At 43.4% G+C, this 26798-nt stretch overlaps 1 protein-coding gene and 1 long non-coding RNA gene across 2 annotated transcripts in view; both read right to left on the reverse strand.

The window, feature by feature from the left end:
• The window catches only part of LOC308477426, a 314602-nt gene that overhangs the window by 82007 nt on the left and 205797 nt on the right, over positions 1 to 26798 (reverse strand). The window lies entirely within an intron of this gene.
• Positions 125 to 23269, reverse strand: ITPRIP (inositol 1,4,5-trisphosphate receptor interacting protein). Its single transcript, XM_081005934.1, has 2 exons — positions 22997 to 23269; positions 125 to 2036 (listed from the first exon to the last, which is right to left on the reverse strand). Exon 2 carries the CDS (start codon positions 2021 to 2023, stop codon positions 374 to 376), a length of 1650 nt encoding a protein of 549 aa, XP_080862060.1. The 5' UTR covers positions 2024 to 2036; positions 22997 to 23269; the 3' UTR covers positions 125 to 373.

A 26798-nucleotide genomic window follows, 5' to 3' on the forward strand; every position in this document is an offset into this window, starting at 1 on the left:
CATTTGTGAAGTACAGGGCTGTACATCTATCACCCATTTTCAAACTATGTTTTCTCTCCTACAAGGACTCCTTTTGCAGAGCTGTCACCATCTCCATCTTCACATAAACAAACCACACAGACTCTACCAAATCCCAAGGTCTGTAATGTCGATATAGGAATAAATTAGATACCTCTTTTGCTTAAACTATTTACAACAAACTTTATACACAACAGTTTAAACGTTAGAAGCTGCATAAATATCAGCCAACGACATTGGGAAGAAAATGAGAGAAGTATCTCCATTCTACCAATCTTTGGAGTTATGTGAGCATATAAAGCAGTTTGCTCCCAATGGGGGAGATCTGTTCATATTGTAATTCTCAGAGATTTGGCTACAGGGGTTCTTTATGTAGTGAGGTCACTCGTCCATTGGGAACATGCATGGCATATTCATTTATTAAAGCTGCTGTGTTCTTTAGCATCTCATGAAACGTGTCCATAGTCTTTCTGTAAGCGTCTCGTTGCAATACAAAGCGGCGAAAAAGGTTTAGAGGTTCTGCCTTTTGGAACTCTATGGGGATACCCAGTTCCTCTGGCAGGTGCCTGTTCCCAACAAAAAAGTGGTAAAGCCTCTTTTCCTGCAAGCTTTTCTCTAAAAATCTGAGCATGTCTTGCAGCCTGGCTCGCAGCTGTGTAGAAGCCCAGTCTGCACAAGGAAGCGTCTGTAGTAAATGTAGCATCACTGTTTTCAAGTGGTAGTTTGTAAGGCTGCTTGCTCCCGTTAGACTGCACTGCTTTCCGTGAAGGAAGGACAGAATCTGGAGGCAGCTGAGGTGGCAGGAGTTGGCAGGCAGAGTTTTGGAAATAAACTGGATGTATCTCTTCTCATATACTGCAAACGTGAGAAGCCAGTGAATGCTGGAAGAGGGGCCCTCTGCCAGGCTACTGCATGGGAAATGGGAGATGAAATATACATCAGAATCAGCATATTGTACCACCGGGGTGAGGTTGAAAGTAATGGTCTTTCCAGATCGAAACTTGATTTTTAGAGCCCCAGGCGCATCCAGGAGATTGAAAGTGAGGTTGAACTCGTACTTGTGTGAAATTTTGTTCCACGCCTTAGTAAGCGCAAGCTGGAACCACGTCATAACCTGGTCAGAATCAAGGTATCGAGTGTCCTTGTAACAAAGGAGGTCCTCCATATGTTGGTTCTGCCTAGCTTGGTTCATTTTGCTGTGAAGAAGACACAGCAGGTCTTCCCCAAGCTTAGTCTTGTCACAGATACATCCTGTTGAGTTCTCATCCGCCCGCAAGATCTTTATCATCCCATAACCCTGTTTGTCTGGGGAGACAGTTTCTTCCAAACACCAGCTTTCTAACTGGAAACAATATGGCTCCGGAGGGGTAAAAGGGACAATGAAGTCACAAGCTAAGGGCTTGTGAGCTCTCCAGTTCTCATACATGCTCCCGACTCCTATGGATTCTTCCACTTCCATGTCTGCATCTCGGTTACACACACTTCTCAGGGCTTCCAGCAAGTCATCTGCAAAGCCTTCCACAAGCTCTCGGTTTCTGGCGATATCACCGGTCACAATCTGGAGGCATTTTTCATAGAAGTTGGCCAATGTGGCATTGTCTGGCAGGACGACTCCCTTGAGCGCTTTCCCAAGGACACTAATTTCATCCTCCTCATTGGCATAATTCTGCCAAGTCCCTTCCTTGTAGTCCTGCCGCCAGAACTCAATCAGAAGGAAAACCACCATGGACAAAGCAGTCCAGAAATTCCAAGAGAGGGGATTGTGATTGTATTGCTCCTCTGTCTCTGCAGCCTTCACTGAAGGCTTTGTTAAGGTCTCCTGCATGGCAATCTCCTGCTCCAGTTTAAGCTGCTCCAGCCTCAGGTTCTCCTCCCGCTCTTTCATCTTCTGGATGACTTCCTGTGTGTTTTCCAGAACAGTGACATTTTCCTTTGGGAAGAGGAGAGGATGGTTGACGATAGCCGTGATAACCACCAGGCACACCCGGAAGATTCCTGCTGGCATGGCAAAAACTTTCCTGTGAGGAAGAGGTAGAGGAAACAGTCAGTTGTGTTTAGATCTGCATACACACAAGGAAATCAGATGAATTCTTGGCTTAGTGGATAAAAACAAACAAACAGGAACACAAGAAATATCTGCGAACTTTCAGATACAGGGTTGTATTCAATGTGGTGATAGCGCTAAGATTCTGTCTGTGCAAAGACTTCTTCCCTGCCCGCCCCCTAACTCTGCGCTGGGGTTTCCTCCAACCCTCTTGAGCAGATTTGGGGATGGTGGGGGAAGGAGGGGGGGAAATCTCAATTGATGTAGCACTAATCCTTAGTTATGTCACAATATTTATTTACTGCTTGATTGTAATAAAATCTCAAGGCACAAAACATTACTTGAATACTTCCCATAGAAAGCAGTTATATTTTCCTAAGAAGATATTGTTAAGGGTCAGTATACACCAAGGCTGTATTTCAGGAGTATGTGGCAAGGAGAGAAATGAAATTGATTTCTTATTAGTGAAGGTTGGGTGTGTAACACATCTAATTACTTTATTATGAACACTTGTTTTGCCTGAATAATCTGTGTTCCCTTATGCACATGGCCTGTTGATCATGCCTCTAGAGGAGGCACCCCCAAACTCGGTCCTCCAGATGTTTTGGGACTACAATTCCCATCACCCCGACCACTGGTCCTGTTAGCTAGGGATCATGGGAGTTGTAGTCCCAAAACATCTGGAGGGCTGAGTTTGGGGGTGCCTGCTCTAGAGTGCTGTGGTCCATAGGATGCTCTGTTCCTTGAAGTCAGACACTATCAGAAGCTGTCCCTGCAGCCACCATCATGGCGCCATAGTGATTCCTGGGATCCCATAAAAGACCTAGCTACTGCCGTTGCAGGATTCTATTTGAGGAGGAGTTCTGTTCATGGTGTAGCACAAATCATGTCATCACTGTATGGCAATAGCACGGAGCCCAAAGTATGTGGGGAGAGGGGATCTAAAGACCCAGCTCCATGGCAGGTATAGAAATTAGTCATGTGATGGAAGGAGTCATAGGTAAGTGGTGCCTGCCACATGCAGCCCACCCCAAATATACATCCCGCATAATGTGAACAGTGAGAGGAAGCAGGTGGTAATTCTGACTCCAAAAGGGATCCATTTAATATTTCCAGTGTGTTGATGTGCACCCATCCTGTTCCCACAGCTGCCAGTAGCCTATAATTATTCCCTTCTAGCCTGTAAATGAATGTGATTCAAAGATTTGCCGCTCTGCAGTATCCGAGCACACCAGCTTAACTAATAAGAACAATCCATGCCATGTCTACTCAGTAAGTCCTACTGAATTCAATGTAGCCTACAGGAAGATGGGGTTAGGATCCCAGCATTTATCTTTTAGATGAAGTCTCTTTTGTTTTGCAAATTGATTTCCCATCTAGGTGTCCTTATATGTTTAGCAGCCTGTGCACATCCCAAAAAAAACGAGAGTGAGACAAGGGTTTTGCACTTAAGGGAGACAGACGCAAAAAAATAATGAAGAATGTAGATGTAGATGCAAACACAGATAAAAACTTTAGGAAAAATGCAATGAGAAAGGACCGTGGATCAGGAAAGATTGTAGTTGCACTGTTGACATCACTGCAGGAACCCTTCTTCGCATATCCCTCTAAAGCAGTGTTGCTCAGCCTTGGGTCCCCAGATGTTGTTGGACTACTACTCCCATCATCCATGACCACTGGTCCTGCTAGCTATGGATGACGGGGAGTTGTAGTCTAATAACAGCTGGGGACCCAAGGTTGAGAAAGGCCTAAACCAGTCTTCCCCAACCTGGTGCCTATCTCACCCTATAAATCAATCAATATACAATAAATTTTTTGCTACTTTAGCAATAAAGAAGATCAGTATTCCCACAACAGAGCACACCACAATCATGAGGAAAGAGAACATGGATGCTGTCCAGAGATTTTTAAGAGGATGGGTGTGAGAAGCCAGGTAAGGAGCCCCTCTGTCCAGTGACACATTTTCATCACTAGGTAGCATCAACTGGCTTGGTTGCACTGCGGGGCTAAGGCATAGCCACCCCTTTGTAATTCTAAGACTGGATCTTTCACTACCTTACCGGCTGCCACCTTGCCCTCAATCCTGGCAGTTAGTTACCATAGCAACCAGATTGGGTATGGCCGTAAAGCAAGGCCTTTCTTTATTTACAAGTGAACCACATACATATGACAGAGGAGTAAAAACCTTCCCAACTATAGGCAACTGCTGAAGCACCACATTCTCTTTTGTCAGTTGAAAACATATCAATCTCATTGGCAATATCATCAACAACACTTCATTAATGGGGGCTTTTACACAATTAAACTGTTTGTCCATCTATCTAACATGGGAGTTGACCCTACCACGGTTGAGTATGCTTTTGATTGGTGGTAGTGGGGTGGTTAAAAACTATTACTGGAAGATGGATCAATAGTTTATTCTGTTTCTCCCCGAGATGCTGGAGTCCATATAGGTGATGCAGTGTAATGGTATATGCACTCCAGATTAAAAATAGGGTAGAGTGACCTTTTCAAAAGCAGAACCATCCATCTACTCTTACACAGCACAAGAGAATACATGAGATAAATGCTGCCCTTCCAATCTGTCTTGTCTACAGGCTGAGAAGAACAGTACTAGCTCAATCCCCACTGTAGCGACAATACAAATGCTATCGGATGGACAGAAGGACAATAGATTACAGCCATTTGAACACATAGGATCTTGACTTCTTTGTCAAAAGTCACAATTAGCAAAACTGGATGTGCAAAGTAAGGGCAGGCGTACGAGTCCCTTGGCTCAACCTCATCTTAGCAAACATTTTAGGGTTCCCCCAGTCTTGCTGTGTAGGTAAGGACAGTGAACCATCTATCTTGTTATTTCTTTGCTTTCAATGATAGCATTAAAAAGAACACCCTTAGATCCATCACCAGAGCACACAGATATCAGCACAAATCCTGCAACTGGTTTGAGAAGAGCAAAGTGAAATGGTATTATTTCTTCCTGTCTCACCCTTTCCTAGGTGACATCCTCACATCCTTGTTACAAGTGCAGTACAATTAATTAATTTTTATCAGGTTGGATCTGCAGTAGCAGACGTTCACATGGTCGTCATTTGCACATTATTAAAAAATTGTCATTTTCTCTAGCACACCACTCTCCAAAGGGAAAGCTAAACCTCATCAAACACAGATGCTCTAAAAGCAAGAACACAACTACAAAAACCACACAAAAATCTGCCAGATTTTTTTATTAAGTGCTGCTGGTGGACAACACCCAGCACAGTGTGGATTCAACCCACCACCCATGGTTGATGATAGCCCTGGAGGGGGTAGATAAACCTGTTTCTGCAGTCCCTGATAGAGAAAAACCAGATTTACTAGCTACAAGACTGAATTCTGTTTGGTGAATAAGAAACTACAAAGGTGTAGTCACCAGCGTATGACATGATGCCTACTGAAAAAGAAGTATTCAGGCCTCTGCCTCGAGGATCTTGCAGCTTTTGATAATAATGAGGAAGAGTGATGGGAGTGCAGGAAGGGTAACGAGAAATTGATCCGATGCAATTGCAGGTGTTTTAGACTTCATTATGGTAGTAATGGGAATGAATTAAGCGGCCATGCTAAACTTTCATGGAAGAGGTGGGCTTTGAGGAAAGAGATCTGAAGGAAGGGCACTATGCAGATGTTCTGAGAGGGAGGTTTACTATACAGCGGAAAGGAGCAGCCAAGCATACTAGGACTCAATTTCTTGACTTTAAGAAAGCTGACTTCATAAAACTTAGGGAAGTGCTGGGTGAGATCCCATGGACAGTAATACTAAAAAGAAAGGGAGTTCATGATGGCTGGGAGTTTGTTAAGAGGGAGATACTAAAAGCACAACGTCAGGCAATACCAATGAGACAGAAACATGGAAGGTGCCTAAAGAAGCCAGGGTGGCTATCTAAAGAACTTTTAACTGAGTTAAGATTTAAAAAGGATGGGTACAAAAAATGGAAAAGGGGGGAAACCACCAAAGAGGAATTCAAACAAATAGCCAGCACGTGTAGACACAAAGTCAGAAAAGCTAAAGCACAGAATGAACTCAGGCTTGCTAGAGAGGTTAAAAGCAACAAAAAAGGCTTTTATGGGTATGTCCGTAGCAAAAGGAAGAACAAAGAAACAGTGGGGTCACTCAGAGGAGAAGATGGTGAAATGCAAACAGGGGACACAGAAAGTGCTGAACTCCTCAATGCCTTCTTTGCCTCAGTCTTCTCCGATAAAGAAAACAATGCCCGACCTGAAGAATTTGGAGCAAATGATTCAGCAAAGGAAACACAGCCCAGAATAACTAAGGAGATAGTACAAGAATACTTGGCTAGTTTAGATGTATTCAAGTCTCCAGGGCCAGATGAACGGCATCCAAGAGTATTAAAAGAACTGGCAGATGTGATCTCAGAACCACTGGCAGTCATCTTTGAGAATTCCTGGAGAACGGGCGAAGTCCCGGCAGACTGGAGGAGGGCAAATGTTGTCCCTATTTTCAAAAAGGGGAAAAGAGAGGACCCAAATAATTACCGCCCAGTCAGTCTGACATCAATACCAGGGAAGATTCTGGAGCAGATCATTAAGCAAACAGTCTGTGAGCATCTAGAAAGGAATGCTGTGATCACCAATAGTCAGCATGGATTTCTGAAAAATAAGTCATGTCAGACTAACCTGATCTCGTTTTTTGACAGAATTACAAGCCTGGTAGATGAAGGGAACGCAGTGGATGTAGCCTACCTCGATTTCAGCAAGGCATTTGACAAGGTGCCTCATGATATTCTTGTAAAGAAGCTGGTAAAATGTGGTCTTGACTATGCTACCACTCAGTGGATTTGTAACTGGCTGACTGACCGAACCCAAAGGGTGCTCATCAATGGTTCCGCTTCATCCTGGAGAAGAGTGACTAGTGGGGTGCCACAGGGTTCTGTCTTGGGCCCGGTCTTATTCAACATCTTTATCAACGACTTGGATGATGGACTCAAGGGCATCCTGATCAAATTTGCAGATGACACCAAATTGGGAGGGGTGGCTAACACCCCAGAGGACAGGATCACACTTCAAAACGACCTTGACAGATTAGAGAACTGGGCCAAAACAAACAAGATGAATTTTAACAGGGAGAAATGTAAAGTATTGCACTTGGGCAAAAAAAATGAGAGGCACAAATACAAGATGGGTGACACCTGGCTTGAGAGCAGTACATGTGAAAAGGATCTAGGAGTCTTGGTTGACCACAAACTGGACATGAGCCAACAGTGTGACGTGGCAGCTAAAAAAGCCAACGCAATTCTGGGCTGCATCAATAGGAGTATAGCATCTAGATCAAGGGAAGTAATAGTGCCACTGTATTCTGCTCTGGTCAGACCTCACCTGGAGTACTGTGTCCAGTTCTGGGCACCACAGTTCAAGAAGGACATTGACAAACTGGAACGTGTCCAGAGGAGGGCAACCAAAATGGTCAAAGGCCTGGAAACGATGCCTTATGAGGAACGGCTAAGGGAGCTGGGCATGTTTAGCCTGGAGAAGAGGAGGTTAAGGGGTGATATGATAGCCATGTTCAAATATATAAAAGGATGTCACATAGAGGAGGGAGAAAGGTTGTTTTCTGCTGCTCCAGAGAAGCGGACACGGAGCAATGGATCCAAACTACAAGAAAGAAGATTCCACCTAAACATTAGGAAGAACTTCCTGACAGTAAGAGCTGTTCGACAGTGGAATTTGCTGCCAAGGAGTGTGGTGGAGTCTCCTTCTTTGGAGGTCTTTAAGCAGAGGCTTGACAACCATATGTCAGGAAGGGCACTATGCAGATGTTCTGAGAGGGAGGTTGCCAAAAAGGTGGCTTGAAAATGCAGGCAACTTTTGAGTGGCTCCAAGTTGGGTAGAGGCCCAGGATTTTTATATGCCCCAAAGCCAAGCATTTAGAAACACTGGAAACACAAGGCGCTTCCTTCAGTTTCAAGAGAGTGGTGTGCAAGTTCTATTACGTACAATGGAATTGCATGAAAGTCCAACTTAAAGTCACTCCAAAAGAAGATACTGGGAGCACACTGAATCATTTGCCCAAGTACATGCACAGTACAGCTATCTGAAAGGAAACATATGGAGATCTGCACAGATCCTCCTAATGCATTCCTAATTATTATTACAGTATAATTACAAGATAATGGTATAATCTTAGAAGGAGCATGGCTGTGACTGCCATGAAGGGACCCTAAACTTCTGGATTTGCCACTACACTATGGGTGGAAGAGTTGGAAGGAGTGACAATCAATGGGAAAGGGCTTATTGAGAGACAAGGGCAGAAAGATCAGGTGGGGGAAGCTGGCAGAGGATAATGAAAATGAGGACAAACAGTTTGTGCGATTCCAAGAGGGGCTTAGAAGCCAGCATAGGTGTGTTGCAAGGGGTATACGGTGAGAGAAGCAAAGGGTTATTGAGCATATAGAACCAGGTCTGCCCCAATATATTTAGTTGCCTGAAGCCAGGAAAAAATTCCCCCTCTGCTAAGACAAATACTTTAGAATGAGGGTAGCCAACCTGGTGCCCTCCAGTTGTTTTGAACTTCATCTCTAATCAGCCTCCAGTCAGCATAGCTAACGTCCACGGATGATGGACATTATAGTCCAAAACATCTAGAGGACATCAGGTTAGCTACCTCCCCTTTCAAAAGTCTTGATGCACCAAACACCTTCCTTCATATATTTCCTCGCTATACCCTGCTGCATAGCAGAAGCAGCCCTGCACAGAACATATTTCCTACAAGGAATAGCCAAGAGTATTAGGGCTACTTTGTTTAGAAGAGACAATGGGGGAGGACCATGAGTGGTCTAAAAAAAAAGTGTTTGTTATCTTAAACTCTTAGGTAATACTTCAATTAGAAGGCATCCATATAAAATTATATATATATATATAATATCCTATTTAACTAAAAAAAAGAGGAGGAAATAGTTATTTTCCAAACCCAAATCCCACCGAGGTTGTTTAAAAATAAGCTACAAGGTGCCTTCATCCGTTTGCAAGAGATCTTCAGGAAGTGCCACAGAGTTCCTTTTTTGGCTCTGTATTTTTAGAGAACAGCTTGTATATTTTGAGATTCAAATATAGCATGGCGGGTTGCCAGCGACGGGGCTTTGGTCTTGAAACACTAACTACAGGCGCCTCTGACATGGAAGTGAGCAGGGAAGACGCTTGACAGCAACAAGATAAGAGGTGGTGCTCATTAGGGGCATGCCCTAGTCCCCTACTTGATCAAATGGGCATGGCTTCTTCTACAGTCAACTGGAGGCCACAGTTCATAACAAAAGGGTGATTTAAAATTGGTTCAGCAGGGCATAATACAGAGACAGAAGGGGGGGGGGGGAACCAACAAGCAGATTTTATATGAAGTATGTGTGCATGACATCTATTTCTATGTATAAATGCTACATGGAAAACAGGCAACACCACCAACATGTTCCTTTCAAAGCAAGGGTGTGCAATCTAACAAGTTTTCTGGGAACCGGTGGGAAGAGATGCCACAAGCCAAGATCATAGCAAGACCTGCATGCCTTGAAGGTTTTTCCTTAAGAGACCTGACATTTTGGTGAGAAGCAAGCTATGTTGGTTGATCTTAGTGCTCCAGCAGCATTCACCTCGGGGCTGAAAGGTGTGGCCGCGCTTCTTGCGTATGTGAGATTAGATGCATAACAACCATAATCCCGGCCCTGACAAACACACAAAGCTTTTATTAATATTTATACATGCTTTCCCACCCTACCTGTGCACACCAGTTGGTTAGCAACATCAGATGGAACAAGGGCGTCACCAACACCACTTTGCATGTCTACCTCAATGGGTAGTGTAGAGGGAAGAAAGAAAAAAGAGCAGAGCAGCTCTGACATAACCCCTTCAGGGGGTGTTTACCTGGCTTCTGTTACTGAGTGATTAAACTGCTTCGCTTTCATTGTGTTGCCAATTATGAAAGAGGAAAATGCCTTCTGGACTTGTTTGAGCCCATAAAGGTAGAAGCCAAGGTTCCCCAACTTCCCTTCTCCCAGATTTTCGTTACCCCCACAAAGTTAGTAAAAAAAATATTAAAATGTATTTTTATTAAAGATTTCTTGGTTTACAAAAGTATGTGGAATGTCTCTTTTTTCAAATTACATTTTCTACAGATCAGTTTCATTTGTTGAGACATTAGTGTTACATTAGGAAGAAAAGGTGGAAAGACATGGAGGGGTGTGTGTGGCTAACTGGACGTTTAACAACCACCCACCCCACCACAACCAACCGCAAATGAACAACCACACCCCAGGCCAACACCCAACCTCTCTCAGCACCGAAGGAACACAAGCGAATAGCAAAGAGAACATGCACAAGCGACGCTGACACAAAACCCCACACGTACATTAAGTAAAATAGAAACATCGCCACCCGACCTCACCCACAAAGTTAGTGATGAACTCAATAGAGGAAACTCACTTTGGGAGGAGCAAGATTTGCAGGAAACTCAAACATAGGGATAAGCTCCTCGAAAGAGGTTCTGAACACTCTTCTGTTTAGCACCAAAAATGCTATTTCCTTCTGTGACATTTCAATGCAGCAGATTCTTGTAGGAATGTGGCTCTGGTTGGGATGCTAAACAGGGTGAACGTTTATTTAATTTTTATTTTACTTACGAGAAACTGCAAACACTTCTGATCTGTGGACACTTTGGAGGTGAGGAGAAGGAGAAGGCTCATGCATGAAGCGTTAAATTATGGTTTAGCGTTACAAATGAATCAGGACGATCTGTCTTGACAAACTGTAGCTCACACACATTTTAAAACCTCGTTAAAGGAATGGCTAAACAAGGAGAGTAAAACTTTATATATAGGCAATTGTTTCAATTACACCTGCTGTCTCTTCAAAGCTCTTGCTATAATAATGGATCATCTATGAATTCTAGCGATACCCACTATCATGAGACAGCTTATGTGATATGATGAAAGTTTTAAAAGATTAGGACACTCCATCTTAGAAAGATGATCAGCAAGGAAGCTTGTTACACATAAGAGAGTAAAGGGTGCAGAGGCTACAGCAAAGGAAAAGCAATTTATATTTTTGTGGTCTCGAAGCATGCCTGCAACAATGGCATTCACTCTTGGTGGTGTTCAAATGCTGAGTTTAAAATTATTCAGCTAATGCCGTATGGTCTAATACAAGGTTTTACTTTAAAATCAAAGCAAAATGCCTGTGCGTACTACCAAAGGTTAACTATTTAGCTGATTCTGCCTTGAAGAGGGATTTGTGATAAGATTTTATCCCTGTATTAACTGATGACAGGGCGGGGGTGAAATGGGGATGTCATTTCATCACGCAAGCATAAACGCTTGTGCTGAGAGAACAATCTCCTTAGAACGATATTGAATTCCACCCACATCTTTTTAAAAGTAGCAAATATTGCCTCAACATTTCCTTGTGCTCTCCTTTGTGTTTCTTACATATCCTGATTCTTAGTTTCTCTGGCCATGTTTTCTAAGGACTCAGCTATAGAGTGGCAAATAAAACGTTTTAGGTGTCTTGTAAAGTGCAATATACAAATGTGACACTAGGTGGCGATGGTGAGCTATGGCAAATTTAATATATTTTCCAAAACGTTTTTTAAAAAAGCATTTTCACAGCGTTTTTGGTGTTCCACCAAGATTGTAGGCTATCTAGGATTGCCACTGCCACAGCATACATAGTGTTTCTATGTCTTTAACATCAGGCCACTATGCAGAAATAAAGAAAAGGAAGCTTTTCGTATCACTTTATCTCTATGGCCAGGAACATCTTTGCCAATTTCATTTCTGATGTCAGCAACGGTGCCAGTGGGATTTTCAAAAATTAACTTCTACGAAGTATCTGATCTCAGAAGAGCCCACCGCAGGAAGGTCCATCCTGGTTGCTTAGGAGAAAGGAAAAGCAAAATATGGAGATTCCAAAGAGTAGAAAAGAAGACAGAAGCAGGAAAACTGCACTCAAGAGGAGCGGATAGCAACACCAGGGGTTCCTATCACTTGCTGTCTAAACAACTAATCAATCACAGTTCTGCCTTTATTTATTGGTTAAAAACACTAAAAGGTAGGAACAGCCAGACTGGCTCATCTCACAGAAATTTCTTAGAAGGGTAGATGCACATTTGGCTTCAAAAGGAGTCCGGGGGTCCTGTTGGCTATGGGCCCAGTGCATCAGTACTTCCTCTGCTAGCCTTTTGGGTGTCAGACTAGACCTGGGGATGAAGCAGAAGAAAAATGCGAAATGCCCATTTCTGCCTCCCACTATGAACACTCTTTCTGATGGGTCCTGTGCTACCTATGCCAAAAATGGCAATAATGAGGTGATTGCCTTTCCCCATCAATGTGGCTTTTTAAGCTACCAATTAGGAATAGGTACACAGCAGATCGGACATCTCCAGATAGCTTTGTGGAGATTCAAAAGAAAACTTTAGTTTTGCCATGTATCTCAAAATGCTGCCACTGATCACAAATATAGGAACATCCTGCTTTTGCCAGAGCAGTCAGTCACATGGCCAGCACTGGCCACTCTTTCCAGCATACATGCTGATAACTTTTCAATTAATTTAAATAATTTTCATGGAAATCCTGACGTTTTTCCTGTGTGATGTTCGAAGTGGCTCCTCCTTTACCAGAGCACAAATGCCTGGCAAGCCAAATGGAGACCGGGTCATGTATTTGTTCTTTCAGAAAACAATAGGAGTGACATATTGTTTAACAACCTAAGGACATTTCCTGTACAAAGCAAACAGAAGCAGTGTAGTATTCCTGAAGCGAGGATGATCCACTTTTTCTCCTGAAAAATAGCTGAACAAAATTGCACAACCAAAGTTATTCTCGACCAGTTTTATCTGAAACCTAGCATCCTGTTCTAAATTGTCTTTAAAAATATGCTGTACTGAAGAAGATCTTAGCACCCAGCCAGATCTAATTCAGCACTTCTCGGTCGTGAGGTTTTACAAGGCACAACTACATGCATCAAAAATGACATTCTGCTTTTTTCATTTATGGCTTGAGGACTGTGCTGCAATATTATGAAAGTTGCTCTGGTTTCAACGAGAAGCTTAAAAAGCAGCATCAGCAGCAGTTCATTTGATCACATTGCCTCATGACAATTGCTTTTAGGGACTCCCTAAAATAACAATGCCTATGAAAAGGGGCCATATGCAAAAACAATCCTAGTCAATACAAGCACTACACATAGTTTTTGACATTTCTTCCTTCCATTGGCCAGATGTGTTCCTATCAGCAAGGGAACAATATGTAAGACCCAGGACCAGCAGATCCCACAAGATTCTCATACAGCAATTTTTTTGGTAGTATTTCAATAGGACTAAAAATCCCTATCTATCCAACAGGAACACTGGGCTGGGTAGCTTCTGCACACAAACAATGTACTGGGTTATTATCGTAAAATTATTGCCAGGCTTTAAGTGATTTTTCTCCTGGTCAATAAGGCAAATACTTTTATTCAAATCAGCTGCTTCTGGAACCAATCCAGTTGCTCTTCTGAAATATTTGCCCAGTTACCTATTTGTCACATGAGCCATTCTTGCCACTTTTGTCATTTTTTGAAGGCAGAGAGGCAGTCCTACCCCATTCGTTTTATGGACTGAAACAAAGGTAGGGCTAAATGGGTACCCCTGTATGCCTGGATGTCTTGCTTCCAGCAGTAACTATGGTTTCCTTTATACAACCACTTGCCATTCTCCTTTCTCCTACCAGCATTTATATCTATCTATCTAGGGACACGGGTGGCGCTGTGGGTTAAACCACTGAGCCTAGGACTTGCCAATCAGAAGGTCGGCGGTTTGAATCCCCGCGACGACGTGAGCTCCCGTTGCTTGGTCCCTGCTCCTGCCAACCTAGCAGTTCGAAAGCATGTCAAAGTGCAAGTAGATAAATAGGTACTGCTCCGGCGGGAAGGTAAACGGCGTTTCCGTGCGCTGCTCTGGTTCGCCAGAAGCGGCTTAGTCATGCTGGCCACATGACCCGGAAGCTGTACGCTGGCTCGGCCAATAAAGCGAGATGAGCGCTGCAACCCCAGAGTCGGCTACGACTGGAACTAATGGTCAGGGGTCCCATTACCTTTATCTATCTATCGCTCTCTCTATCTATCTATCTATATATCATCTATCTATCTATCTATCTATCTATCTATCTATCTATCAATCATCATCTATGTATCTATCTATCTGTCTCCCACCTTTCTTTCATCATGGAACTCAAGGCTGGACAGGTGGGTTTCTAAGGCATTCCACCTGGTCATTCTAGGAATTGACCAGCCAGATCCAGACCTGATTTGCTTCAGCAAAGTAGCTGCATCATGTGCCCTCGGATCATGCCTTGGAACAGGAAGTTGTCGAAACAAAAGGAGGAAGTGGAGAAAACTTGGCAGAAAGCGGTGAGTATTCATGGTGACAAAATGCACTCCTGGACCAAAAGCTTCCCCACTTGGACACTCGCCAATTACTAAGAAAGGGACAAGAATTAGATCTAGGTATAAAAGTAAACAAGAGCTCAAATGTTCCCTCATCCTTCAGGCAACTTAAGAGAAGTCTTGTTTGTACCACTAGGGATATGCAGTCATTTACAGGCTGCGTGGTCAGAACATGGGCATTCACAGCAGCTTACAACATCTATCTCAAATCACAGATAAAAAGGGCTGAACACTCAGGCATCTCTGTTCAATAGCAGCTCCAGAGCCAACAATAGAACTGCTACAGACAGGGTTGCCATACGTCTGGACATACTGTGGTCGAAGACAGTAGCCACCTCCTACCCCCAAAAAACCCTTGTGTGTCCAGATTTTCACTTTTTGAAACATGGTAACCCTAAAATGATCCCTTTCAATTTCTCAGACGATGAAAAAGATTTAACACCAGGAATTCAATGGTTGATTAGGAATGTTAAGGAAAATCTCAGGGTGCAAAGATACTCAACAGCCCAGCTTACCCTGGAATTTTCAGCAGGAATAAACAGTGCCCATAAGAAACTCTAAAGCTATAAAGTGTAATATTGTTTAAAGTGTGAAAAGACTAGCAGGCTGCATGACCATACCTTAATAACCTCATGTTTTCAACCATTTACAGCGGATTTACTCAATTGTGTTGCTTCTAGTTTTATTTTACTTGGTCACTGGACAGTGTCAGAAGACACTGCTTTAAGCCTTTTAAAAGGTACTCCTTCTCTAGTCTGTTTGATTTATATCCAGGTAGAAGAATACATTAAAGCTCTTGCTATAGATTTTGAAGATGAGAAAAGTTACACCAGCAATGAGACGGAATGTTTAGAAATGCATCAGAATGTCACCAGATTTCCCTTTTTATATCAAAACCCTTGAAGGGACCAAAAGCATACTCCAGAAACGGACCTCTCCAATTTAAATTGTCAAGGGTCTTGCCATAAATGAAAGACAGACGCCCACAAGTGACTGCAATGATGGGGAAGAGTTTGGGAAATAGTTCACGTGAAATCAATAGTTCACATCTGATGGACATTTGCTTTTCCTTTCATGTTTGTAAGAGATGAAGAAAGTGAAAGCCCCTTATGAACAATGAATTTGCCAGTAGTAAAGATGCTAAAATAAAACATGTACAGTGGTACCTCTGGTTAAGTACTTACGTAATTCGTTCCGGAGGTCCGTTCTTAACCTGAAACTGTTCTTAACCTGAAGCACCACTTTAGCTAATGGGGCCTCCTACTGCTGCCACGCCGCCAGAACACGATTTCTGTTCTCATCCTGAAGCAAAGTTCTTAACCTGAAGCACTATTTCTGGGTTAGCGGAGTCTGTAACCTGAAGCGTATGTAACCCAAGGTACCACTGTACTGTTAACACCACATGCAGTTTCCAGAAGGAGAGCTGAGTTTCTGCATCACATACATTTAAACAGAAACAGAGAATAAAGAATACAAGAATAGACAGGTGTGGTGACTCACCAAAGCATTTCACCCACTTTCATCGCAACGTAAAGAATGCCCATATAACTTTCTTGCTTTCTTTCTATAAAGATTTATATACCGCTGCATCATGAAAATATATCACAGCAGTCCACAACAATAGAAAAACATAAAACCAAACAATTCCCTAATAAAAAGTTTAAAAGAAGTTAAAAGCAGTAAGAAATTATGGGAGCTGCAGCGCAACAACTGAAGAGGCACTGTGCAGAGGTGCACCTTCGGTGCCCCGATATTACCAGAAACTTTAAATCTGTCTATAATTTAAATTTAGGTAAATATCACTCACCCTCTTCCTTCTAGAAGCAGCAGAAAATATTATAAGGGCCATGCCATGTGTCTCCATGGCAGATCCACCAAATACAAGGCAATTGGCCAACACATTACTCATCTGAGACACGTCTGTGGTGAGCAAAAATGGTTGCTTGGTTTGTAACCAGGAGGCAACAAAGATCTTCTTCTCCCATTAGAAGGCTAATTTGCAGCACCATGGAAATGATGCATCACGACTCTCAAAGTGACACAGACTCTCTCCATGTGTTCCAGATGTCAAAAAGCAGAGTTGGACAGTTTTCCAGTTAAGAGAAGGGTGGATAAAAATCAATGACTTTAATTTTAAAAAAAATCAAATTTTTAAAAATTTAAATTGGATTTTTAAAATAAAATCCTTTAGGAGGAAAAATCTTTCTAAATATAGTTTTCTATTTAAGTTACATTACAGTCCAAAGGCTATTCCTCAGAAAATAAGGATTTGTTTTAAGTTTTTCATATGTGCTAAAACTCAGTCTAATTTTTTTTAAAACAACAACTGTTTAACCACATCAGTTAACAAACATGGAAACATATGCTATAATGTTATTGTTTTAGTTAAATAAATTGTTTAAATTGTTATTAAGGAAATGATTATTTTTTTCCTTCCAAAAAAGTACAGCAGAAAAGTTGTCCAAATATAAAGTTAACTTATTAAACCTCACAATAATTTCATAATTATCTGTCTATGTATTTCTAATAGTATAACCAAATCAATAATTTTTGATACAACTGTAAAACTATTCTGACTTTTAGAAGACTTCTGAAGGCAGCCCTGTTTAGAGAAGCTTTTAATGTTTAATAGACTATTGTATTTTAATATTCTGTTGGAAGCCGCCCAGAGTGGCTGGGGAAACCCAGCCAGATGGGCAGGGTATAAATTATTATTATTATTATTATTCCAAAAATGAAACCTTCATCTGGTTGTAAATATTAAGATTATACCAGCAAGAATGAGTCTTACTGTTAAAAAATGATTTAAATACTGTAAAGTCTTACTGACTAGTGATTTAAATTGTGATTTATATCAATTTGATTTAAATCAAATCTACCCTGGTTAAGAGTCTGAATCAAAGACCAGGAGCAGGGGGAGAACCCATCTGTAAGGATATGACTATGGGTGGAATTCAACATAGCACTAAGGGGATCATGCCATATCTCCCTGGTCCCTCTCTGCCCCAAGTGCTCTTCTGGAGGTACTCCCAACCTTCCTGATTTGGGGAGTGGATGGAGAAAGGGAGGAAAGTCCCACTGCACTAGCAGGGCACTTTATGTTGGTTTCTGCTAGCACAACTTAGTTGAATTCAATGCCACACTTTAAAGGCAGGAGTGGATAACCCTTCTGGCTCCATGGGCCAGATGCTTATCAGGATTGGTCTTAGGGGTCAAATCTGACAGGTGGGTATGGGCATCAAGCTGCCAATCACATCTCACATGACTGAAGAAGAAGAAGAGGAGGAGTTTGGATTTGATATCCCGCTTTATCACTACCCTAAGGAATCTCAAAGCGGCTAACATTCTCCTTTCCCTTCCTCCCCCACAACAAACACTCTGTGAGGTGAGTAGGGCTAAGAGACTTCAGAGAAGTGTGACTGGCCCAAGGTCACCCAGCAGCTGCATGTGGAGGAGCGGAGACGTGAACCCGTTTCGCCAGATTACAAGACTACCGCTCTTAACCACTACACCACACTGGCTCTCAGGTGGTTCATCCCATCTACTTGTCAAAATCCCTTGTGGGGTTCCCAAGTGCCAGGCCCTGCTGAGCACACCTTAAGCTCCCAATTACTGTATTCCTTTGAAACCGTGCTGTTATCTGCCCCGTATCTGACATAACGTAAAGTGTGAGGAGGATGAATGTGGCTCTCCCAAAACAGCCTCATGGGCCAAGTTTAGCCCGTGAGCCAGAGACTCCGTACCCCTCCTTTAAGAGTACTTCCCATATCAAATTTAGAGGTCAGCCCCAAGCAAGAGGCAGAGCTAGAAGCCAGAGGAAGTAGCCAAAGGAAAGAAGCCCTGTTGTACACACTTACCGTAGATTCCGGCGTATTAGGCGACTGGGTGTATAACACGACCCCTCAAACTGGCAGTGCCAATTTGGGGTTTTGTCTTATACGCTGGGCAGGAGGAAGCCACCCGGCGTGGAGCCTGGCGCCTGCTGCTGCGGCAGCTTCCGAAGCAGCAGCGGGCAGCGGTCTCCGTGCTGGGAGGAAGCTGCCTGGCGCCCACTGCTGCCTCGGAGGTAGTACCCGGCGTATAAGACAACCCCCGACTTTTCAACGTCTTTTCCGGGGTTAAAAAGTCGTCTTATACGCCGGAATCTATGGTATTTAATAAAACTTCTTGCTTGGTACATTTGAGCTCCTCTTCATTGAACAGAGAACATCCAGGAAGCTGAGCGGCAACCTTTCGCTGATTAATAGGTTGCATTATTTGATGAAGGAGTGTCCCCAATTAATTGGGCGAAACATTTAAAAAATCTCCCCATGTTGCTTTGTTGTAGTACAAGGCTTGGTAAAAATTGCAGAGGACAGGATGGGGGCTTTCCCCTTTCACTCCCACACAGTATCAGATACCCACTTCTAAAATGCTGCCTCCTGTGATACATGCATACCTCATTTAAAAACAAAGAAAGCACTCCTTTTCCTCAATACTATCGTTTTAGTCACGTGCTAACTTGTGCAGATTTAATACATTTAATCAACAAATTCAATCAATGAAGATGTCTTTGATCAGGTGAAAGCCCTAGCAGGAAGTAATGTAATCTTACCCCTTTCATGAGGGTAGACATCTTGATAGCCAAACACTTCACATGATTAGAGCATCTGGTAGGCCTAAGGGTATTTTTGCCATCCAGGTGCCCTCCAGCTGTTTTGAAGTATAGTTCCTGCCAGCCACAACCAACACATGCAGGAATGAACAAAGCTATATAATCATGTTCAAACCAGGTTTGCCTGCAACCATTTTCTGCCTTTTGCATGAGCGGTTACCTGTCCTACTACTGAAGATGGAAGAGTTTTGGTTGTTTGTCCTGACAAGGTGCAGATTCTGCCGACTGTGTCTATTAAATGGTTTGGGGAGACTGGTCCAAATACAGTGGTACCTCGCAAGACGAATGCCTCACAAGACGAAAAACACGCAAGACGAAAGAGTTTTCCGTTTTTTGAGTCATTCCGCAAGACGAATTTCCCTATGGGCTTGCTTCGCAAGACGAAACGTCTTGCGCGTTCTTGCGAGTTTGTTTCCTTTTTCTTAAAGCCGCTAAGCGCCGTTCTTCGCAAGACGAAAAAACCGCAAGACGAAGAGACTCGCGGAATGGATTAATTTTGTCTTGCGAGGCACCACTGTACCATTGTTTCTGCAGAATCTGAACTTTAGGTTGCTGATCTTTATCCTCAGGAAGATAGTAATTCTCAATGAAGAAAAGATTTTGCTGAGAGTTGTTAGGAGGCCCCTATTCACCTTACAGAGCTACAATTCTCTTTAACAGTCAATCCTGTTTCCTAGGGAACACTGAACATTGTAGCTCTTTGAGGAGAATTGGTGTTTCCTAACAACTCTCAGCACCCATAACACACTACACTTCCCAGAATTCCAGGGGGCATGGGGCAGCCATGACTGTTTAAAGTGGTATACTGTAATACAGTGGTACCTCAGGTTATGAACTTAATTCGTTCCAGAGGTCCATTCTTAACCCAAAACCGTTCTTAACCTGAGGTGCGCTTTCGCTAATGGGACCTCCCGCTGCCACTGCGCCACCGCCACACGATTTCTGTTCTCATCCTGGGGCAAAGTTCACAACCCGAGGTAACTACTTCCGGGTTAGCGGAGTTTGTAACCCGAAGCGTTTGTAACAGTGGTACCTCGTGTTACATACGCTTCAGGTTACATACGCTTCAGGTTACAGACTCCACTAACCTGGAAATATTACCTCGGGTTAAGAACTTTGCTTCAGGATGAGAACAGAAATCGTGCTCTGGCGGCGCAGCAGCAGCGGGAGCCCGCATTAGCTAAAGTGGTGCTTCAGGTTAAGAACAGTTTCAGGTTAAGAACGGACTTCTGGAATGAATTAAGTACGTAACCAGAGGTACCACTGTATTGCTTTTAATGTATATTGCACAAGGGGCTTAGATGAGCCATCTCTACCATGTATGCAAATGTTTACATAAACTTGCAAAACAGCAGCAATCCACAACTCAAAATATTTTCTCCAAAACTGTCCATTGTGCTGAAGAAGTTGGTTCAAACTGCACTAGACTACTGCCAATTGGACTGCAACATGTGCCTCAGAAAGGTGTCACACAGTTGACAAAAGTAGACATGGTTAACATGCATATTATTCAAAGTTTACACCACTTCCACTAAGTTAATGTTGTGCAAGATTCCAAAAATGCGGTTCTTTTCCTCATGTATCTGTTTTGTTTGTTGCACATTGCTCCATTCTTTCCCATTTACCTCACATCCTGCTTCTCTGCTAAAAAAAATGTGGGCCAGGGCTTTTGCTTATACAGCTGAGCTGGCACCTACTGCTTCTGGCAGCATGTGGGCCAGGCATCCTTATACACAGCTGCATCCCTGCCCATGCCACACCCAAATTGTGCCAGCTCCCAACCTAGAACTGGAATGTCTACCTTTCAGGAGCACTCCGCTATTAAAAACATAAATGGAAACTATGCAGCTGGGCATAAATTTTGTGACTTTATGGTCACACACACAGTTACAGGCAAGCATTTTGTTGCACGTACTGTATATAATACAGGAACACACCCCATCTTTTCTCAGAGTTTCTTCAGGTATATTTTTCAGTTCAGCAGTGAGTGGGTCAAGCCAAATATGCAAAATTTAGTGTAATATTTCATTGAGCCCCTTCTTTGCTTACCTTAGGGGCTAGTTTCCTCTAATTTCTGCTGCTAATGTTTCTATCAGGTGCTTCCACCAATAATCATAATGTTTTTGCAAGCACTAGTTGTGCTGCTGGCCAGTGGAAGAACTACGCTGAAAATTATATTTAAACCATCAGCATCCCTCCCCCCCACCAGTGGCCAAGCAGATAATTTTGGGAAGCCCACAAGGATGGCCTAAACGCAAGAGCACTCTCGCATTGTTGCTCCCTTGCATCCCATGGTATGCTGCCTCTGATCGCAGAGGCCACCTGTGACTAGTAGCTATTGAGACTTAATACTCCAATCCCCTTCTACTCAGAAGTAGCAATGTATTATCCAAAGCAGTAGAATTAAATGAGTCTGGTAGCCCATCCCTATGCATATTTACTCAGAAACAAGTGCTACTGAGCTCAGTGCTGCTCATTTCCAAATAAGTGTATGCAGGATTGTTGCCCAAGTCTTTCGAGTTATTAAATGCCCTCCCGAGGGAGGCTTACCTGCTACTTTTTAAAACCGTTTTCAGCACCAGGTGAAAACCATTCAATTCTCATAGGCTCTGTTACATCTGCACACTCTTAATCCTCCAAATTGTAGATCTACTGTGCTCTCTTAGTAACACAGTGCATCTTCTTATACTTTTTTTTCTTGATGCCACTGACATGTTTATGCTACTTATTATTGTTTTATTGATTGTAATTGCATTGTAATGGTTTATTGTCATAAGTCAGCCAGAAGCCACTTCTATTGGGCAGTTTATAATTACTGTAAATAAATTAGTTCCAAACATTAGGTCCTTATAGTACCTACCTGATAAGAAGCTAGATTGGATATGAACAGTCCCGACTGCAGGTCTGATGGACAGAACAAAGTCAGTGTTATTTAACTCACACATCCTTTATTCTTTGTCCCGTGTTATCTGAAGAATGTTATATCATTTACTATGTGATGGCAGCCCTTACTTTCTGAATAAGCAAATCAAAGGCTGCATGACTGGGAAGCCAAGAAACTAACAAGTCAATGACATGTTCAACGCCTTGATCCTAAGCACACCCATGGGTGTATCTGCCCCCCCCCAATAAAAATCCATAGCAAACGGGGGGGGGGGGGGAGACCTTTCGTTAGAGGAGACAGAACCTCAAACAAAAATCCTGGCTACGCCCATGAGCACATCTCTAATATTAAGTGAAGCAGAAGTCAGTAGGGCTTACTTTTAAGGAAACGCATTTAGTACAACCCAGGCGTGTGTACACAAAAAAAGGATGCGCCAACATACAGCAGCAAGCTACAAAAACGAAGTTATTTTCGTGGGGGAAGTGCAGGGTTTGGGACAGAGACTATGTCTTTAAATGGTGCTTTTTCTCCCCTGCCCTGCTTGATGCGCCTCTTCCGCTCTCATTTCTCAAGTAACTAAGAAACATGTTGCCCTGCTCGCTACAAGCCCAACTTCCTCTTGTTAAGGCCACATCGCGCATACCTCTCGCAGACCCTCGGAGAAGCAGCTCCGCCTTGCTCGCCCTTCCTCAAGAGGAGGCGACCTCCGGGGGCTGCGCGCAGCTGAAGGGGAGGGCGGAAGCGGGCAAGGCGAGGGGGCAAGACTCGCATCCCCCGGTCGGCGAAGATGGAGGTGCCTCCTCGACAAGCAACTCGGGCTCAAACCTGGAACCGCGTTTTCAGACACAAAGACACACAACACGCGCGCGCGCACACCAAAGCAATATATTGCATGGCCACCTTTTGGTGGCAGAATGTGCTAAAACTTCATACTTACAGCGTCCTGCAAACTTCTTGTATGACCCTAAACGGTTAACACGGATCTCTTTGCCCGCGTCCTTTCCTACGCCGGACTTTTTCACGCGGCTTTCATGCTGGATAAGTTTAGGCGGACAAAGGGCTCAGTCGGAGCTCCTTCCCATTTCTCTCGGCATCCTCCACGCTCGTTCCTCTCTGGCTACGAAGCTGGCGTTACTACGACGATCACTTTCTAACTTACTCATTTCCTGGCGGCCGCTGTTTTTCGTTCTGACAACCACCGCCCCCCTCCCACGCGCACAACTTTTGGTCGAGTCCCGGGACGCCCTTAAGGTGGAAAGCAAGAGAAAACTTAAAAAAAAATAAAATCAGCGCTCTCAGCCTTTGGCGATCAGAGCAGAAACTCGCGGAGGGGTGAAGAAATCGCGGACGCCCTTAAATTCTGCTTGTGCAAGACGCGAGGAAAGGGGAAAAGCAACGACGCAACAACTTTCCGGAGTTTGCTCCTCGTGGCTTGCAATATATATGAAATACAGAGCGACAACTGAAGCAACTCCCGCTGCTACCTCTATATAGGCAGTGTTTTCACCCCCTCCATTAAAAATTCAGAAACCCACTTTCTTTACTTCCCCCCCCTTTTTTTTGGGTAAAATCGCCTTGCCAATCTCTATATTCGAATCTGATCGATAATAGTCAGTTGCCGGTGCCAAGAATTTGGACGTTGTAAATCCAGGTTCAAATACCCGTGGGCCTTGCTTTGGTGAAATTACTACCGTGCAGGGTTGGTGTAAGCTCAAAACACTTCAAGCTCCTTGGGAGGAGAGTGAAGAAACAAATGAGAAAAGCATTTTAAGCAATTTAAAGTAGCTATTAAATGTTAATATGCAACAGCGTTTGTTTGGCAGACGGTGCAGAAGGCTTGGATTCAAGTGTCACGTGTGTCTGGAACTTGCTACCTGGCCTCCCCGTCGGCAGGTCAGCCTTTCTCAGACTCCCCCACCCCATCCTGTGAAAGAAGACATAATAATGGACAAAAGAGACAAGGACCACACTTTGCATATGAACAGCCTGATCTTGCCTAAGGCCATTGGACTCAAAGGGTTTAGGTGTGTGTAACTCTTCACAGGATTGGGCTTCTTAAGCTGTGATTGATGGCTACTTGCCAAGATGGCTGCATTTCACCTCCACCCCCACAACTCTGAATGCCAATTGCTGGGCTGCACAGGTGGGCAGAGTGCTCTTGGTGTCATGTTCAGCTTGCAAGAATCCTGGCTGGCCATGGTGAGAACAGGATGCTGGACTCTTATTCCTTATACAGTGGTACCTCAGGTTAAGATTTTAATTTGTTCTGGAGGTCTGTTCTTAACCTGAAACTGTTCTTAACCTGAAGCACCACTTTAGCTAATGGGGCCTCCTGCTGCCACTGCACAATTTCTGTTCTCATCCTGAAGCAAAGTTCTTAACCCGAGGTAGTATTTCTGGGTTAGCGGAGTCTGTAACCTGAAGCGTATGTAACCCGAGGTACCACTGTACACGCAGCAGGTGTAGATTGGTACCCATGTCATTTTATTTTAGATTTCAAGCGTGTGGGCTGATTGTATGTAAGCCACTCTGGGAGCCTTTTTGGCTGAAGAGTGAGGTACAAATGCTCTAGATTAATAATAATAAGTTAGGCTTGAAATGAGCATTCTCTTAAAACAAATAGAATCTGTTGTAATGCATGTGTGTGCTTTTTTCAGTTTGCAAAAAGAGGTTGCTCTAGCACCAGAGCACTTGTTCCATTGGCTTTGGTTGCCCTGATGCACAGGCCACAAGAAGGGTGGCATCTATACATCTGATTCTACATTCTACTACATTGTACTTATGGGGCTGGGGAATTAGAGAGAGGAGTTAAACTTAACATTCAAGGTTGCTAAAGATGCTTTGCAGCCAGGGCTGGATTTAGGTTTGATGAGGCCCTAAGCTACTGAAGGTAATGGGGCCCTTTATATGTCCAGCTGTCCTTTGTCAACAACAAATTGTTGCTGGTTTTTTTGTGTTGAATATATGCTATATTGTAATTTATGGACCTAATAGGTATCTAAAGCCATTTGCACATCACAGAATATGTATTTTATCAAAGTAATTGTTGAACTGAAATAAGTATATTAATAGTGAAATAATTACCAGTGATATTTTAGGGAGCAGGCTAGCTGGCAGGGCCCATTACTTACATCATAGGAGCCTACACAACACAAAACACTGTTGCTGTATGTAGGTTTTATTTTATTTGTTTTTTATCTTATATTTTGGAAATGTACATCCAGGTTTTATTCCTTTACATTTTTGGGGGGGCCCCAAGAGAGTGGGGCCCTAAGCTATAGCTTGTTTATTTTATACGTAAATCCAGCACTGTTTCAGTCCACTTAGGAAGTTATGCGGCATAAGCTGATCTTGCATCAAATGTACTATTGGGAATAATGGAGACTCCAGTTATCTGGACATGCCAGTTCTACTTGAGGCACTCTGCCTAGTATGGTATACTACTCGTACTACCGAACCAGTACGAAATGTTGAGAGTAGAACATACTGTTCATTTTGTATCACTGACTGACAAGTCAAAGAGAAGCATTTCTCCTACAGCTTGGCATAGTCATGTCCAGGGTAGAGAAAGAGATCCAACCAGAACTATATAGTCTCATAGAACCAAGCCAATCTGTTTTCATTCCTGTTGCTTTTCCCGCTGTTGCATTTGACTATTCTCACTCACACACCTAACGGGGAGCATGATCTGTTGGAATATTAATGTTGTTAACCTTTCCATCTAAAAGTACTTCTAACTTTTGGGACATTTGGGACATTTATTCTCAGATGGGGATTCCCCCCCCCCCCCCGAATTTCATCCAGTCAGCATAATCATACCTTCAGTCCTGAACCCTTCTTGATGCTTCTTGTCCCCACTGGAAACTATGAAGGGCAAGCATGCAAACATTCACTTACCGGTACACCTTAGGCTAGCCACCACCTTCCCCACCAGCCATGGGTTCCTTTGGGATAGGTTTTCATACTGGCAGAAGGGAAGGCCACTACCAGCTCCTCTCCAAGCTATAAACCTTCATCAAGTTTCCCAGCCCTGCCTGCATTGTACATATTTGTTCTACAGGTATCTAGAGCTAATGGTGCTCAAACACATTGAAGTCTGTGGCATTAGGTAGGTGCACATAACTCAGCATTAGTTTAGACTGCTAATTAAGTGACTGGGTGGGACTACCCTTGAGAGAGATTATGCTAAAAGAATGGGATATAGATCGTGGCAAAACACTCCCCCCCCCCGCACATTCCCAGGGACTGGCTTGTGATAGTCCTTTTGATGGTGTTATGTTTTTTCAACAAGCATAATTCTGCTATATTCCCTTATAAATTTCAGCCCTCTAGCAGGTTTTACTCCTAGAAAGGTGATAATGTACATTTTATTTGAATACGCAGCCCTGGAAGGACCACAAAAAAAAGCGTGTATTGTTGTTTCTTCCCATGCAGAAAGCCTGTTTGTACTTTGGCTTAATTTGGATTTTGTGCTGCTGGTGTGCCTATTAATCCCCCAGTGCCTAGGGCATGGGTAGGCAAACTAAGGCCCGGGGGCCAGATCCGGCCCAATCGACTTCTAAATCTGGCCCATGGACGGTCTGGGAATCAGCATGTTTTTACATGAGTAGAATGTGTCCTTTTATTTAAAATGCATCTCTGGGTTATTTGTGGGGCATAGGAATGTGTTCATTCTCCCCCCCCAAAAAACCCCCACAGTCTGCTCCCCCCCCCCCAAGATCTGAGGGACAGTGAACCGG

Source organism: Podarcis pityusensis (genome assembly GCF_964106645.2).
Source record: "Podarcis pityusensis genome assembly, chromosome: 5".
Taxonomy (NCBI): Eukaryota; Metazoa; Chordata; class Lepidosauria; order Squamata; family Lacertidae; genus Podarcis; species Podarcis pityusensis.

Bases quoted from the DNA above. Each gene is read 5' to 3' on its own strand.
- ITPRIP (XM_081005934.1), bottom strand. From the start codon at position 2,023: ATGCCAGCAGGAATCTTCCGGGTGTGCCTGGTGGTTATCACGGCTATC.